The sequence below is a fragment of the Gordionus sp. m RMFG-2023 genome, chromosome 5 (genome assembly GCF_954871325.1).
Source record: "Gordionus sp. m RMFG-2023 chromosome 5, tfGorSpeb1-WG-v2, whole genome shotgun sequence".
Taxonomy (NCBI): Eukaryota; Metazoa; Nematomorpha; class Gordioida; order Chordodea; family Parachordodidae; genus Gordionus; species Gordionus sp. m RMFG-2023.
In genome coordinates, this window is record NC_088779.1 from 18,933,089 (window position 1) to 18,946,835 (window position 13,747).

At 28.0% G+C, this 13,747-nt stretch overlaps 1 protein-coding gene across 7 annotated transcripts in view; it reads left to right on the forward strand.

Moving 5' to 3' along the window:
• Positions 1-1,933: 1,933 nt before the first annotated feature.
• The window catches only part of LOC135929582 (uncharacterized), a 119,998-nt gene continuing 108,184 nt past the window's right edge, over positions 1,934-13,747 (forward strand). For 3 of the 7 annotated variants that reach the window (XR_010572614.1, XR_010572617.1, XM_065466237.1), the window contains exons 1-3: positions 1,935-2,014; positions 6,850-6,899; positions 7,189-7,375. Coding sequence is in view for 2 of the 7 variants with exons in the window: in XM_065466237.1 (XP_065322309.1) it covers positions 7,321-7,375 (55 nt within the window). In the remaining 5 variants the exon portion in view is untranslated. Of the gene's footprint in view, positions 2,015-5,143; positions 5,229-6,849; positions 6,900-7,188; positions 7,376-13,747 lie in introns of those variants that run through there. The other 4 variants (XR_010572618.1, XM_065466236.1, XR_010572615.1 and 1 more) reach the window with 3 other exon arrangements.

Below are 13,747 nucleotides of genomic sequence, written 5' to 3' on the forward strand. Positions count from 1 at the left end.
AATGGACCGAAAGGCCTCCAATAAAATTTATTGCGGAAAACCAGGCCTAATAGTCTCCTGCCCCTCCCATAGGAAAATTCTGCATATGTCCACGATACCCTCGGATATTTTTTGTTTTTTGGCAGTTCAATAATTTTACTATATAATAGTGCATGATTAATTAATGACCAAATTTAATTCTTCTCTACGTCTTTAAGATTATTTAAAAAATCATATTTTGTTATATACCTATCGCCCGGGATAGATGGAAAGAATATTTTCAGGAGCTTCTCAACTTTAATTCCCACATATTGCATCTCGACGAACACTCCCCTTGTCAGAACCTTGTACAACCTATAACAGAACAAGAAATAATCACATGCCTCAAGCATATGAAAAACAACAAAGCTAGGGGTCCAGACGATATTCCAATAGAAAGCCTTAAAGCACTAGGAGATGATGGAATACATCTCCTCACAAATCTGTACAATAAAATACTTGGAAATGAAGAGGTCCCCCAAAAATGGAGGCAGAGCTATCTAGTTCCTATCTTCAAAAATAAAGGGGATCCACACAATTGTCAAAATTACAGGGGCATAAAACTAATGTCACACTGTCTAAAACTATACGAAAAAATAATAGAAAAAAGATTAAGAGATATAATCGAAATAGGAGAGACACAGTTTGGCTTTATGCCTGGAAGATCAACAACCGATGCTATCCATGCAATTAGGCAAATGAGTGAAAAATACAGGGAAAAGAACAAAAAGCTACACATGGTCTTTCTCGATCTAGAAAAGGCCTTTGATAGAATCCCAAGAAAACTTATCTGGTGGGCGCTACGCCACAAAAAAGTTCCCGAAAAATATATAAGAATAATAGAGGATATGTATATGGGACATACAACAATGGTCCGTAGCACAACAGGTACTTCAGCAGGCTTTACAATAGCCGAAGGAGTTCATCAAGGGTCGGCTCTCAGCCCACTTCTCTTCATTACAGTAATAGATGTATTAGCACAGTCTATACCTCAAACAGTCCCGTGGAATATGATATTTGCAGATGATATTGTGATACTTGCCGAATCCAAGGATGAAATGAAAGAAAGGTTAGTGAATTGAATAAATATCCTAGAAACGCACGGATTAAAAGTAAATAGAGAAAAGACGGAGTATATGGTGATAGGAGGAGATGAAACGGAGAGTATTGATATAAATGATTGGCAGATATCCGCAATTGAAAGCTGCAAATATTTGGGCTCCACTATACAAACAAACGGCACAATAGAAAAAGAGATAAAGAATAAGATTAATCAAGGGTGGTTAAAGTGGAGATCTTTATCTGGAGTGCTATTTGACAAAAGAATCCCACACAAATTAAAGGGAAAAATTTACAGTTCCATAGTACAACCAACTATTCTATATAGTTCGGAAACATGGCCAACCAAAGAATCAGACGAGAGAAGTCTACAAACTATGGAGATGAGAATGCTGAGGATGATTGCTGGGGTAACAAGAAAGGATAAGGTGCGCAGTACAAGAATACTAAATAGTTTAAAGGTAGTGCCCATTAAGACTAAGTTAATGGTAAACAGACTTAGGTGGTTTGGGCACACAATGAGAAGGCCTATGAACTACATAGGAAATAAAGTTGAAAGATTGGAAGTGATGGGCAAACGTAAAAGAGGAAGGCCAAAACTTCAATGGGGCCATAAAGTTATAGCCAATATAAAGAAGTAAAAAATAGATAAAAGAGATTGTACGAATAACATAAAGTGGAGAGAGATGTTGAAGGAGCTTACCACCAGAAAAGGTGAAAGCTAAAGAGAGAAAAAAAAATTTTGTTATATACCTCCTGTTCAAATAGATCTCCTTCCCTGAAGAAAACATATGCAAATAAGCAAAAATAAAAATTTAGTTACTTAATACGTGAGTTTTAATAAAGGGCGTTCAGTCGATACAACTATAAATGGAAGAGCTAGTATAATCCTCAAAACAATGTACATACTTGGCAGAGCTTCATTATGACTCTTAGTGTAAATATAGTCAAAAATTATTAAAGGGCTTTTTATAGTCTGCATAGACGATATATTTAATTTATTACAATTTTTATTCAGTTAAGATTTATCTTATTAATATTGCATTCCAATGAACCTGGATCCATTAATAAAATTTTAATTGATTTTTTTTTCCTAGCCTTGTTTCAATCGCATATGCCAATTCAGTTATATAGGAAATTTAACTGCTGAAAACGTTTAACAAAGAAATCCTCCGACAATTTTTAGATCGTATAAAAGCCCATCATCTCCTTCAAAAAAATTCTTTTGAACCGGTTGTTATCGAATTGATATTAAAGAAAAGCACAGCTCCTCTAAACTATTTCAATTCATTCCCAAGTTCTTTCGCTGAATTGAGAATTCTGAAAGCCGTTTTCCTTAAAACAATCTATTGAATCTTACCTTTTTTAAGGGTAATGGCTCTTTATAATTGAATGTTGGTTGTCACTTTGCGTGACCTTACTTACTAAATTCACCTGCGTTAAAAACTCAAACCAAATTTCAGAGTTAATAAAAATGGAAATTGTTTTTAATTTTTTTAGCCACATTATTTATTTATCCTGCGTTTATTAAAGTATATATATACATATCAATACTCTTATATCCAATAACCTTTGCACTCTTCACTTTTTACACTCCCCGTTTCCAATAACAGTTTTATAAAATTGTTCAAATGCTCCTACAAAATTGCCATTGCTGAGTCGAAGCAGGAAATATTCTGTGAACAAAGCCAAAAATTGAATTTGCTACTGGTGATGATTGTGTCTTGTCTCCAAAAAGCAGATTTAAGCTGTAACGGCCGCCAGACATCAAAAATGCTTTTCGATTTATTTATAACCTTTTCTTCAATAACATCAATTCGAAGACGGAAAGTTCAAAAGCATATTTCTTAAGAAGGAGATGGCACGCCTATATATGATCTCCCTCTTTCCCCTCCAAATATCGGATTAAATTTTAACGTGTTACTCTATCAAGCCAGGAATTCGTTGGAAGAACGTTTTCAGCAGTTAAAACTAAGAATTATTTTGGGGTTTTAACGTATTAAAAAAAATTATAATCAATCAAATATTTTATTAACTGATCAAGATTCGTTGAAACGATATTATCGCGTTAAATCTATTAACTGAATTAAAACTTTAAATAAATTCATTATGCAAACAGACATAAAGAGCCCTTTACAAATTTTAAGCTATTATATACTGTATATATACGGACGGGCATTATATAAAATTATAAAGACGTTACTCATTTATTATTGAAATTCAATAATCTTATCATACTATGTGCTATGCTTTTAGTATTTGTCAGAATGATAAAAAAAATTATAAACTGAAATAAATTGTCATTTTTAGAGGGCCGCTCAATTAGTTTGCCCTGGACCGCTAAAACTCTCTGCACGGCGCTGTTGCAAATTATTATTTTTTTAAATTATTAAGAAAAAACAAAATTTCACTAAAAATATGAACTAGATTTTTGCCACACATGTTTAGGCCTTTAAGCCGCCGGCATGAAGTAATTTTCTCCATGCTGGAAAAGCTGCCGATTAAGATAAACCGCGCCGCCAGGCGACGGTGCGGCATGTTAATTATATTTATATGTTAAATTATTATTTTCTAAATTTTAATATAAAATCAATAAAATATGAATTGTATTTATATATAATAGTACTCATTGCAATATACCAAATCGAATTAATATGAAAACCTTATCAAAATGGTGGCCTACCCGCCCTGTTGTCAACAAAAGTCCTATAATCAATATGGTAAATGAAATAGGAAAACAATCTTTAAGCATCCTTATAACTGCTTCAGAATATTTAATTTCGAATTCTACTACATCAATTCAATTTTTAATTAGACATTTAAAACTTATGGAAATGCAGAGAATGAGATTCTATTTAAACATTCAATTCTTATTTAGCGAAAATAGCTAAGAATTACTATCAGGCCCATAGTAACTGGTGGGGGCAGGCCTCCTCAAAGATATTTGGCCTTAAACATGGCCCTCGGTAAAATTTTGGCCTCCCCAAATGACCCCAAAAATTTTTTCCAGCTCCCAAATTTAAAAGGATATACCAGTTATTGAATATTAATTTGTCATCAATAATTCTAAGTTAAAAAACAAATTGTTTTTAATATTTATTTAATCAAATTAATTGGATAAAGAAGAAAATACTTATAAAAATATTAATTATAAAATTTCCATTCACTCTTTAATAATTAAATGGAAAAACAACATCCGCTTCTTTTATTCCTCGACAAAGTGACATTAGTGTTGGTAAATTCGTCAGTTCCCGCTATGATTCTTCTCAATCTCTTATTGAACATGGTAAGTCAGCTATTGTTAGGGATATTTAATTGATTAAACAATTATGATTAATTATAGATATCGAAAACTACTTCCTGCTTATCACGCTATGATACCTAAACATTAATTAGACCAATACATAATATAATATTTTAAAAAAATTTAAAGAAAACGAATATTCTTACATGAAGAGGACGAATAATTTTTCAAAATACCTACTTTCCTAGTAAGTTTAATAAATAGCAAAATACTACCTCCACTCACGCGATCATACTTAAACGTTTGATCAATAACATATCAAATATTAGAATAATATATAAAACTTTAAAGAGGACCATTTTTTAAAGATGAATATATACTATGGAGAGGACGAATATTCTTTTAAAATATTAGTTTTCCTAGTGGAGTATAACTGAACGGCCCTCACTACCTGTAACCAGTACACCTAGCCAAATGATATTTTCCATCGAATGCCAATCTAGACAAAATAATATTTATTCACACCAATTATAATGTGAAATTCAACTAAATTTAATTTCTAATTTATTTATATTTCTTACATTATATCTTGTTTGCATTTCAAATTTATATATAAATTTGTTTTGATAAAAATCGATAGAATATTACTGATGTTATGCAAGACTCTGACCTTGGTAAAAAAGACAATTCCTTAGTTTATTCAGAAAATGATTAATACTTAAATTTATGAGTGGGTCAGTATATTATTTAAGGACTGAACTGTATTAATAATATTGAAACTAAGAGTCCCCAAATAAATTATAAAAAATGTAATTTCATTTTTTATAATATGTAGCGCTGCCAACGCTGCTGCTACTCATGAGGCTGAGGCTAATTAGGCGTGCTGAAACGCGACTTCGGCGCAAAGGTCTATATATGCTATAATTATTTTTCAAAAAATCATAAAATAACTAAACAATTTATTTTTGAGACTTGTAGAGATACCATTTGCACGGCTTGGTTTTATATTTTCAGGCCCGGCCCGATTTTATTTTTTAAAAATATATTATTATTTATTTGTAATTTTTTATAGTTAATAATGGCGATTTAAAATATTTTGTTTTAAAATATTGCCCGGGTATACTTTAAAGAAAATACGACGCTGCTTTACCCGGGTCGGGCTTCATGTTTTTTTTCTTGAGAGGCTATAAATGTTTAGAGCAAAATTTGTTCTCCGCGAGAATTTTTTTAACAATTTACATATCTGAATTAATACAGGATTGGACTGGATTTTTAAAAAAAATATAATAGTCTACGACTTTTAATTTACAACGAACTTAAGAATGCATATTAATTACTATACTTATCCAAACAAATCAAAAATAATTTAATATTAATAATTAGTTTTGTTAAACGGCTCGTTTTGACCCGGTTTCAATAAACGGCTAACTCAATATTCTAGCTAGAAAAATATTGCCTCCTCGAGATTTCGCTAATAGATGTCTAACCTTTGTGCCATCTATAAGCAAAAATCTTTAGGCTTGCCTAATATTTTTCTGGATAAAATATAGTTAGCCATTTTTAAAAATCAACTCAAATCGAGCCATTTGGCAACATTACTAATCGAATATTTTTAAAAAAAACTTTCTTATGATTGACAATTTCAAAATAAAATTAGATACTTTTCTTTTCTCCAAAATGGTTTTGAAAAATTTAATAATTTGATTTTAAAAATTACTTGATTATCATTTTTATTAAAATAATAGTTTAGGAAAATAAATTACTTTATATTTTAACTGACAAGGAATGAGCAAGGAACTTTCTTAACCTTTTCTTAATTTAAATATTAAAAATTATACTTTTTAAATGATTATACTTACATAAATTATTTTAATTGAATATATTTTTCCTTTTCTATGCACTTAACCTTTGTTGATTCTTCATATATTATATAGGAATTTTAGGAAGCGTTTTAACATTAAATTTAAACTATTTTTTTTAAAGATGTTGATAAAAATATTATTTCTAGCTCTTAAAAAAGGTGGTGTTTATGATTAAAAAATTATTTTAGTTATAAATAATGTTTATTTAAGTAACACTTTTATTTATACCTGTATAAGTAAGAAAGGTAAATATTATTTTGAATGGTAAAAATTATACAGGTAAATTCATACTTTAAAAAAATATTATATTATTTAAACGTTTATTTAATATTTTTTTTTTCGTATATATAAATTAAATGTATAAAAATCTTAAATACAATGTAATATAAATATAATTTTGTATTCCCTTATTCATTTTTTCATGCCATAGAGCTTTCTTATAAAAATATTGACTAATTTTGGGATTAATTTTCCGATTACGTCATTAATTTAAAAAAAAAAAAATGATTTCTTACCTTATTTTTGGGCCAATTCGATTTTAAAAATTTTATTAGAATTGACCAAAATATTCGTATATGTTGATTATATATTCCTTTTACCTATCTATGTATATAATTAGGGGACCAAAATAAAATATAATTTTATTTACTTAATTTATTTACACAGGGTTTATCAAAAGATTTTCTATCCTTTGGACATGGCTATTCTTAACTTCGGTTAGTTGCGCTCATTTATATATTTATATAATTGCCATGTTTTTTAATCCCGTTAATATCTATTTTAATTTAGGAAATTAATAAATTTGATTTGTCCGAATTCGGTTGCTGTAAACCAATTTTTGTAATTTTTTTTATCAAATGCATCAGTAAGCATAAACTATTTTTAGTACATTTAATTAATTATAAAATTTGAGATCTTTAGCAAAAGAAAGAAACTGTATATTTGTAATATGCAAAATTGCTTATATACATAATTAACTATTAAATCGTATAATGTCTCTTAAAGTTGATTACGAACTGATTGAAAAGAAGAAATCTCGACACATTTACTAAGCTGGATTAATCGCCATACCTATCTTCAAAACACTTAAAGCTGCATTTACTTTCCTCATCTTCAACGGATTACTCAACGGGAAGGATGTCATATTTCAAGGATAGAAATATCTTAACCAACAACGGGTTTTCGCCTATAGGTTTAAAAAAATTATTTATATATATTTTTTGATAAATTATCTTCTTTAAATTTAGTTAACGATTAGAAAAAAAAACTTGCATGGTTAAAAAAAAAACAATATTTTCTCTGCTGCTCTTATATATATTTAAAATTTTCACGAGTGTGGTTTCGGTTTGCTTAACTTTTTACATTCAAATCATAATATTTTTCTAGTTTCATTTTCAATCTTGCATAATAAGAACTATTTGGATTGGTAATAATTGAATGTATGAATTAATTTAATCCCAATTGTATATTATAAATTAATATTAATTATTCAATAACAACCTACCAACTAAGTAAAAGATTTTTCTCATTATAACTCAACTCACATTGGTTTGGGTAAATGTAATGCCTTTTATATGATGTTGAATAATATAGTTTATTTATAAATTAACACGAATATAAAATATTATTAAGAGAAAAAGAATTTAAAAAAAAAGGAATTCATTAATAAATTCTCACAATATTTTTCGATTTTATTAGCAAAGGAATGTTTCCAAATTAAGAAAACTAAACACTTTATTATTTATTAAATGAAATATGACTTTTGATATTTTATTATAAATAAAATAGTCTTTCATAGCTAAATTCGATATGCAATACAATGCAATGCATTAAATAATAAAATATATTATTTTTTTTATAATTGTGTTTGACCGTTTTAGTTTTTTTTTTGAAAATGTAAATTTGAAACTATGTTTTTCTTATAGGTGGTTACTGCATTTCGCAACCCTAAAAATAATAAATTTGTAATTAAGATAAGATATAACTAGAGTCTAACAATGAATCACATCACTTATTAGCTTCATTTTTGATAGTCATTAATTTTTTGTTTGAAATGGGCGTCAGCTAGTAATTAATTTAACTTAAAAAAACATATTATGACTCAGTATTAAATACGAACCTATAAGCTGAAATACAAATCAGAATTTAAAATTTTATCTTAACCCAAACCTGTTGGATCTAATGACTTATAGTGATGGGGTCTATAAAATGCTCCTAAAATAGGTATATGATAAATTAGTATATTAGATAACAAATATTGATTTACTAGGATTGGTAAAAAATTTTTTTATAACAAACTTTATAAAATCATATTTTCTAATATATACCACCGAGGAAAATAATCCCCTAAAAAGTTATTAATAATATATGCATTCATTTTATCTTGTGAAATATATTAAACTTGTTAAAGCAATATTGAATTAACTTAAAAATACTTTATCCTTAGTATAAAATTATCAATATTTAATTGCTCAATACATTTCGATACGTAGGATATAATAAAAAAAATTATTAAGTTTGATTATTTAAATTGATATTTTTTTAAAATTCTATATAAACCAGAGACCTTCATGAGCCGGTCCGCGGCCCGTAGGCCCATACCCGACCCATGGGCCGGGTTATAAACTTTAATAAAATAGTTTTCTTTTTTACCCTTTTTTTGTTTTGTCTTTAATACATTAAAGTTAAATAAAGTTCTTTTTTTTATCCTTCTTTTGTTTTTTGTCCTAAATACATAAAAATTAAATAAAGTTTTTCTTTTGTTTCGTGAGTTATACATTTAAGGTTAACATATGGTTTTTGTGTTTTCTTTTTCTTAGGGGGTTTTCTTGCATTTGGAGTTGTTAGTAAGGTGTTCAGAAAATATAAGTTAGATATTTAGGTCCGAGAGATCGCTCTGCATCCAGCGGTATAATCAGAGTTCCGGAAAGTATAGGGGGTAGGTTTTATCCTTAATTATGTAAGATAAAACTAACACAACTCCTTTTTGCAAAAACGTTCCTTGAAATATGACAGGGCATTCCAGGAATTTCGAGAATATTTCCGGGATAAATTAAGAAAAACTTGGGAATATGTAAAAAGTACATTGAAAACTTACAAAATTATCCATATCATATCACAATATTTTTATTTTCCTCGATGTATTTTAACATCAGCGTATATTATCTCCTTATAAGCAAATACATTAAGATTGGTTCTTTTCATATGTCTATCAAATGAACCAATAAACCTTTATTTGATTATATGACTTTTTTTGTTTTTATCTTTAAGAGTATTTTATTAGGACATTTTTTATTTTTCAAATTTGGGACTTTTTTTACAAATTTCTCTATTAGCCATAATCCCTAAAAAATTGGTGCGGGTAGAATTTTCAGCTCAAAATTTCCGGGAATTTTTCTTTTTTAAAATAATATAATGTTCAATATAAATATTTATGCAAATTATTAATGATTGTACCTTCCTGAACGAATTAAAAATATGACTCTAACTCGTGGTTATAGAGGAAAAGAATCCATTAATCGGTCTGAACCTGGCGGACAGGACGGGATATTTGACTCCACGCTACTTATACATACGTTTAAAAATATAGATTTGAATAATCTTGATAATTACGAGCCTTTTATTCTGTTTATGTAAAATGCCAAATAAACATATCTTCTAATTTGATATTGGCAAAAATAACCAAAAAATTACTGACTCAACTTTAAATATGACAATTATTTTTATACCACAATTTAAATTATCTAATTTTGACGGACAATATTTTTTTATGCACCATCACTCTAGAGTATATCCTTGGATGGAAAAGAGGCAGTACCTCTATTAACATTATATTAAGATTATTTTATATATTAATTTTCACAGTTTGTTACCGATATTTAAGATTTATTTGAATTTTGTGTCCAAATTATTTTATTTCATATTTATACCAACAACATCTTTCAACAAAAAAAGCATTACCTTGCATTTTTTTTTATATCAAAAAATAGATAAAATTATATATATATAATTAATTTCAATAAAATTATATGGATGCCTTACATGATTTTTTTTAATAAGGCTATAATTATAATTATATATTTACTAGTGATGTTAAATCACCTAACTTTGACCAACTCCAATATGGCATGGTCAAGATTATCTCCTAAACAATTGACTTAAACGTCTAAGTTTAGGCTCAACTCAATGATAGAGACTATTTTTTTTAGACTAAAAACTTGACCAAGCTATTTTAGAGCTGGCCAAAGTTAGATGGTTTAACAACACTAATATTTACAATATAAATATTAACTATGTAAAGCAATGTAGCAAATTTTTATTTTCAAAGTTGGCTTTTGTAGCAGCGATTCGATTTTAGTATTAAGAAACCAAGTAATTTTTTTTTTAAACATGTTATCTACCAGAGCCGATATAACCCTATATTGGGACATTAGAGTACTGCAAGGGTTGAGCCCGCGGTAGACTCATCAATAATAGTCCCAACATGTGGCCATAAAATATTAATGTTATATTTTCTTCCTATTCTACCCCTTTTGCCCGATTAAATATCACAATTATTAATGAATTTAAAGATAAGAAAAGTTTCAAAAAAATTAGGAGGTGGAAAATATTTACATTCATTTTCTTTTAATATTACTGTAATAAATAGTGAAAATCATTAAATGATAGCTGAATATTTAAAATTAATGCATAACATTCAAATAAATAAAATAGATATTTTGAGTTTAAGATATCTTCCCAATACTCTTTTTTAAGAATTCGACCCGCCATGAACCGGGATAAGCTTAGCTCTAAAAAAACTTTGACATGGGGCCGCAGGTGGACTTGGGCCAGACAATTTCCGTTTTTAGGTCACTAAAAGAGATACTTAGAATACAGTAATTGATTAAACCACGTTTCACTCGCAAATTTTTGAAAATAATATAGGCAGGTAGAGGTCTGCATTGGTCTGGGTTTCGGCCCACCCGCCCATATAAGAGGGCGGGCGGATGGGCGGGTAAAAAATTTTGAAACTATGGGCGGGCTGGGCGGGCGGGTTAAGGAAATTTAAATTTTTGTTCAAAAACAAACTAAAAAAAAATTATTGTTTAAATGATCTATAACAATATTTCTATTTTTATTGTACCAATCGTTTTTTAAGTGAAGAACATTTACCTAACTATATTATGTAATAAACACAACAATAAAACTTTTTTCTTAGAATAAATAAACATTTTTGCCTATTTAAAAATTTCCTTTGATGGGAATGTAATAAAACTTTTCTAGTGCTTCTTCCGAACGCGGATTTAGCATTGCTGGAAGATTTTTAGAACAAAGAAGAACGTGTTTGAATCCAGAAAATGTCGATTCATTATTATTTTTGCATTATTACATATAATATTAATTTTACATTTATATTTTTTTCATAAATATTTAATTTGATCAAATAAATTGTCCATAATTTACATTGCTTATTTTTATACTTATATTAATTTCCTAAATTATAAACTTTTTGTAGAGATGTAATGCTGAAATATTTTTATTAGATGCTTAAAAAAATGAAAGAATGACCATAATTAAATTTTGTAAGCAGGCTTGGGTTAAAATTTTTTTATAAATAATGGGCGGGCGGGTAAAAATTTTAGACAAATGGGCGGGGTGGGCGGGTATATATTTGAAAACTATGGGCAGGCTGGGTGGGTGGGTTAAAATTTTTTTGAAACATTGGATGGGCGGGCTTTTGGTCCAAAAACCCGCCCAATGCAGACCTCTAAGCAGAAGTGTCTTAGCAAATATACCCCGTCAATAAAAAAACATTATTTTTTTTTTATTTGCCTTCAAAGACGTAGCTTAAGAACCTAGAAAATTAATTTTTATTTTAACACAAAATTAAACTTATCTTTTTCTTGATATTAACACTTATTTAGATTATAAAATTTAAGATAAATTATTAAAATAATATTTATTAATAAAAGTCAACCAAGACGAATTTAGACCTTTCCGTAATCTAGATTTTATTCAAAAACGGTGATTGGCTTCATTCAGATTGAGTTTAGAAACGAAATGGAATATAATTATTTTATCTGCCAGAATCTGCCCTGAAAGACTGGACCCATTTGGTCCACAAAATGATTAAATTCCATTTTGTTTCTAAACTCGATCTGACAGGGTATATTTAAATCATTGTATTTTTTTAAAAAGTTAGATTATTCGATTTTTTTTAAAGGTTAAATTTTATTAGACTCAAATTTTAAACGTAGGTATTTATGAATAAGATTTTTTACCATCTCATTTATTTTATATCTTTATTTTTTATTTAAATACATGAAAAGTAAATTTTACATTTTTACAAATATAAGAAAATTATATTAATAATTTGAATAGATAGTCATTATAAAATAAAAATATTTTTAATTGTACGGTTATAAGTGTTAGTTACTGATAATGCACGAGAATGCTAATAATATAAATTCTGATTATTAAATATTTTAACTCATAAATGTGCCTCTGAGGTAAAAAGTTTAAAGAAACAAATATCAAATATTTTATTGCTCTATTTGAATGGCCTAATAGAACTCACTAACAGAGAGAATATTGAAGCACATTTAATTAGATGGCCTATATTATATAAAATTTGTGAAAAACCCTATAAAGTATTGACAAATAATTTTCCGAAAAGTTATAAATATCAGATCAAGAGTCTTTTAAAGATGCTTATTTTAATCACACACATTGGACGAATTGCCAAAAATTCATCGAACATATCACATTTGTTAATAAACAATGACTGCACATGATATTAATAACTAAACACCCAAATTCAAAATGTTTAAGGGACATCCTAAAATAGAATGTGTTTAGTGATAATAATAATGCAGTAATAATCCTAATCTTTAAAAAACGCTTCTGTAGAAAGAATACCTACGTTATTCTACATTTAGAAACTGGCTTGGACTAAAAAGAAAGCTGGAAAATTTGTTTTCATTTTTAAATTAATGAGAAAATCTATTGGTTATTGTTGATGCTGATAATAAGGAAAAATTAAATATTTGTCAGATTTTTATTGAGAGGATGTTAATCCTATGATGCATTATTAGCTGAATTCAAACTATGGTATATAAGGTTAACTATAGTTAATAATGTTCCAAAAAATACATTTTAGATTATTTTTCTAATATATAAAAATTATTAGATATTTTAACAGAGGTTCGGACATGGGTAAATCCGGATAGCCTTTGTACTTAAAAACTATTTAACTTCGAAACTTGAAATTTATAACTGTAAAAGGTTAATAAAAAAAAAATTTGTGAAAAAAATTCAGTTTCGGACACTTTTGGAAAATTTTAATCCAAAAAAACCTCTTTTAATTATTAAAAGTAAAAAAAAGTGTGCTAGATTTTTTTGTAAAACTTCAAAGATTTTGAATAAGGATTTATGATACTGATCGCATTTTTATTTATTAAAATAAATCCCTTAAAAATTTATTCATAAATATCCCAGTTGTGTCCGGGAATACCCCGGGCTTGGGGCAAATCGGGACAAAAGATGATTTTCATTAAATTCGTTTGGAGAAAAAAAATACTTG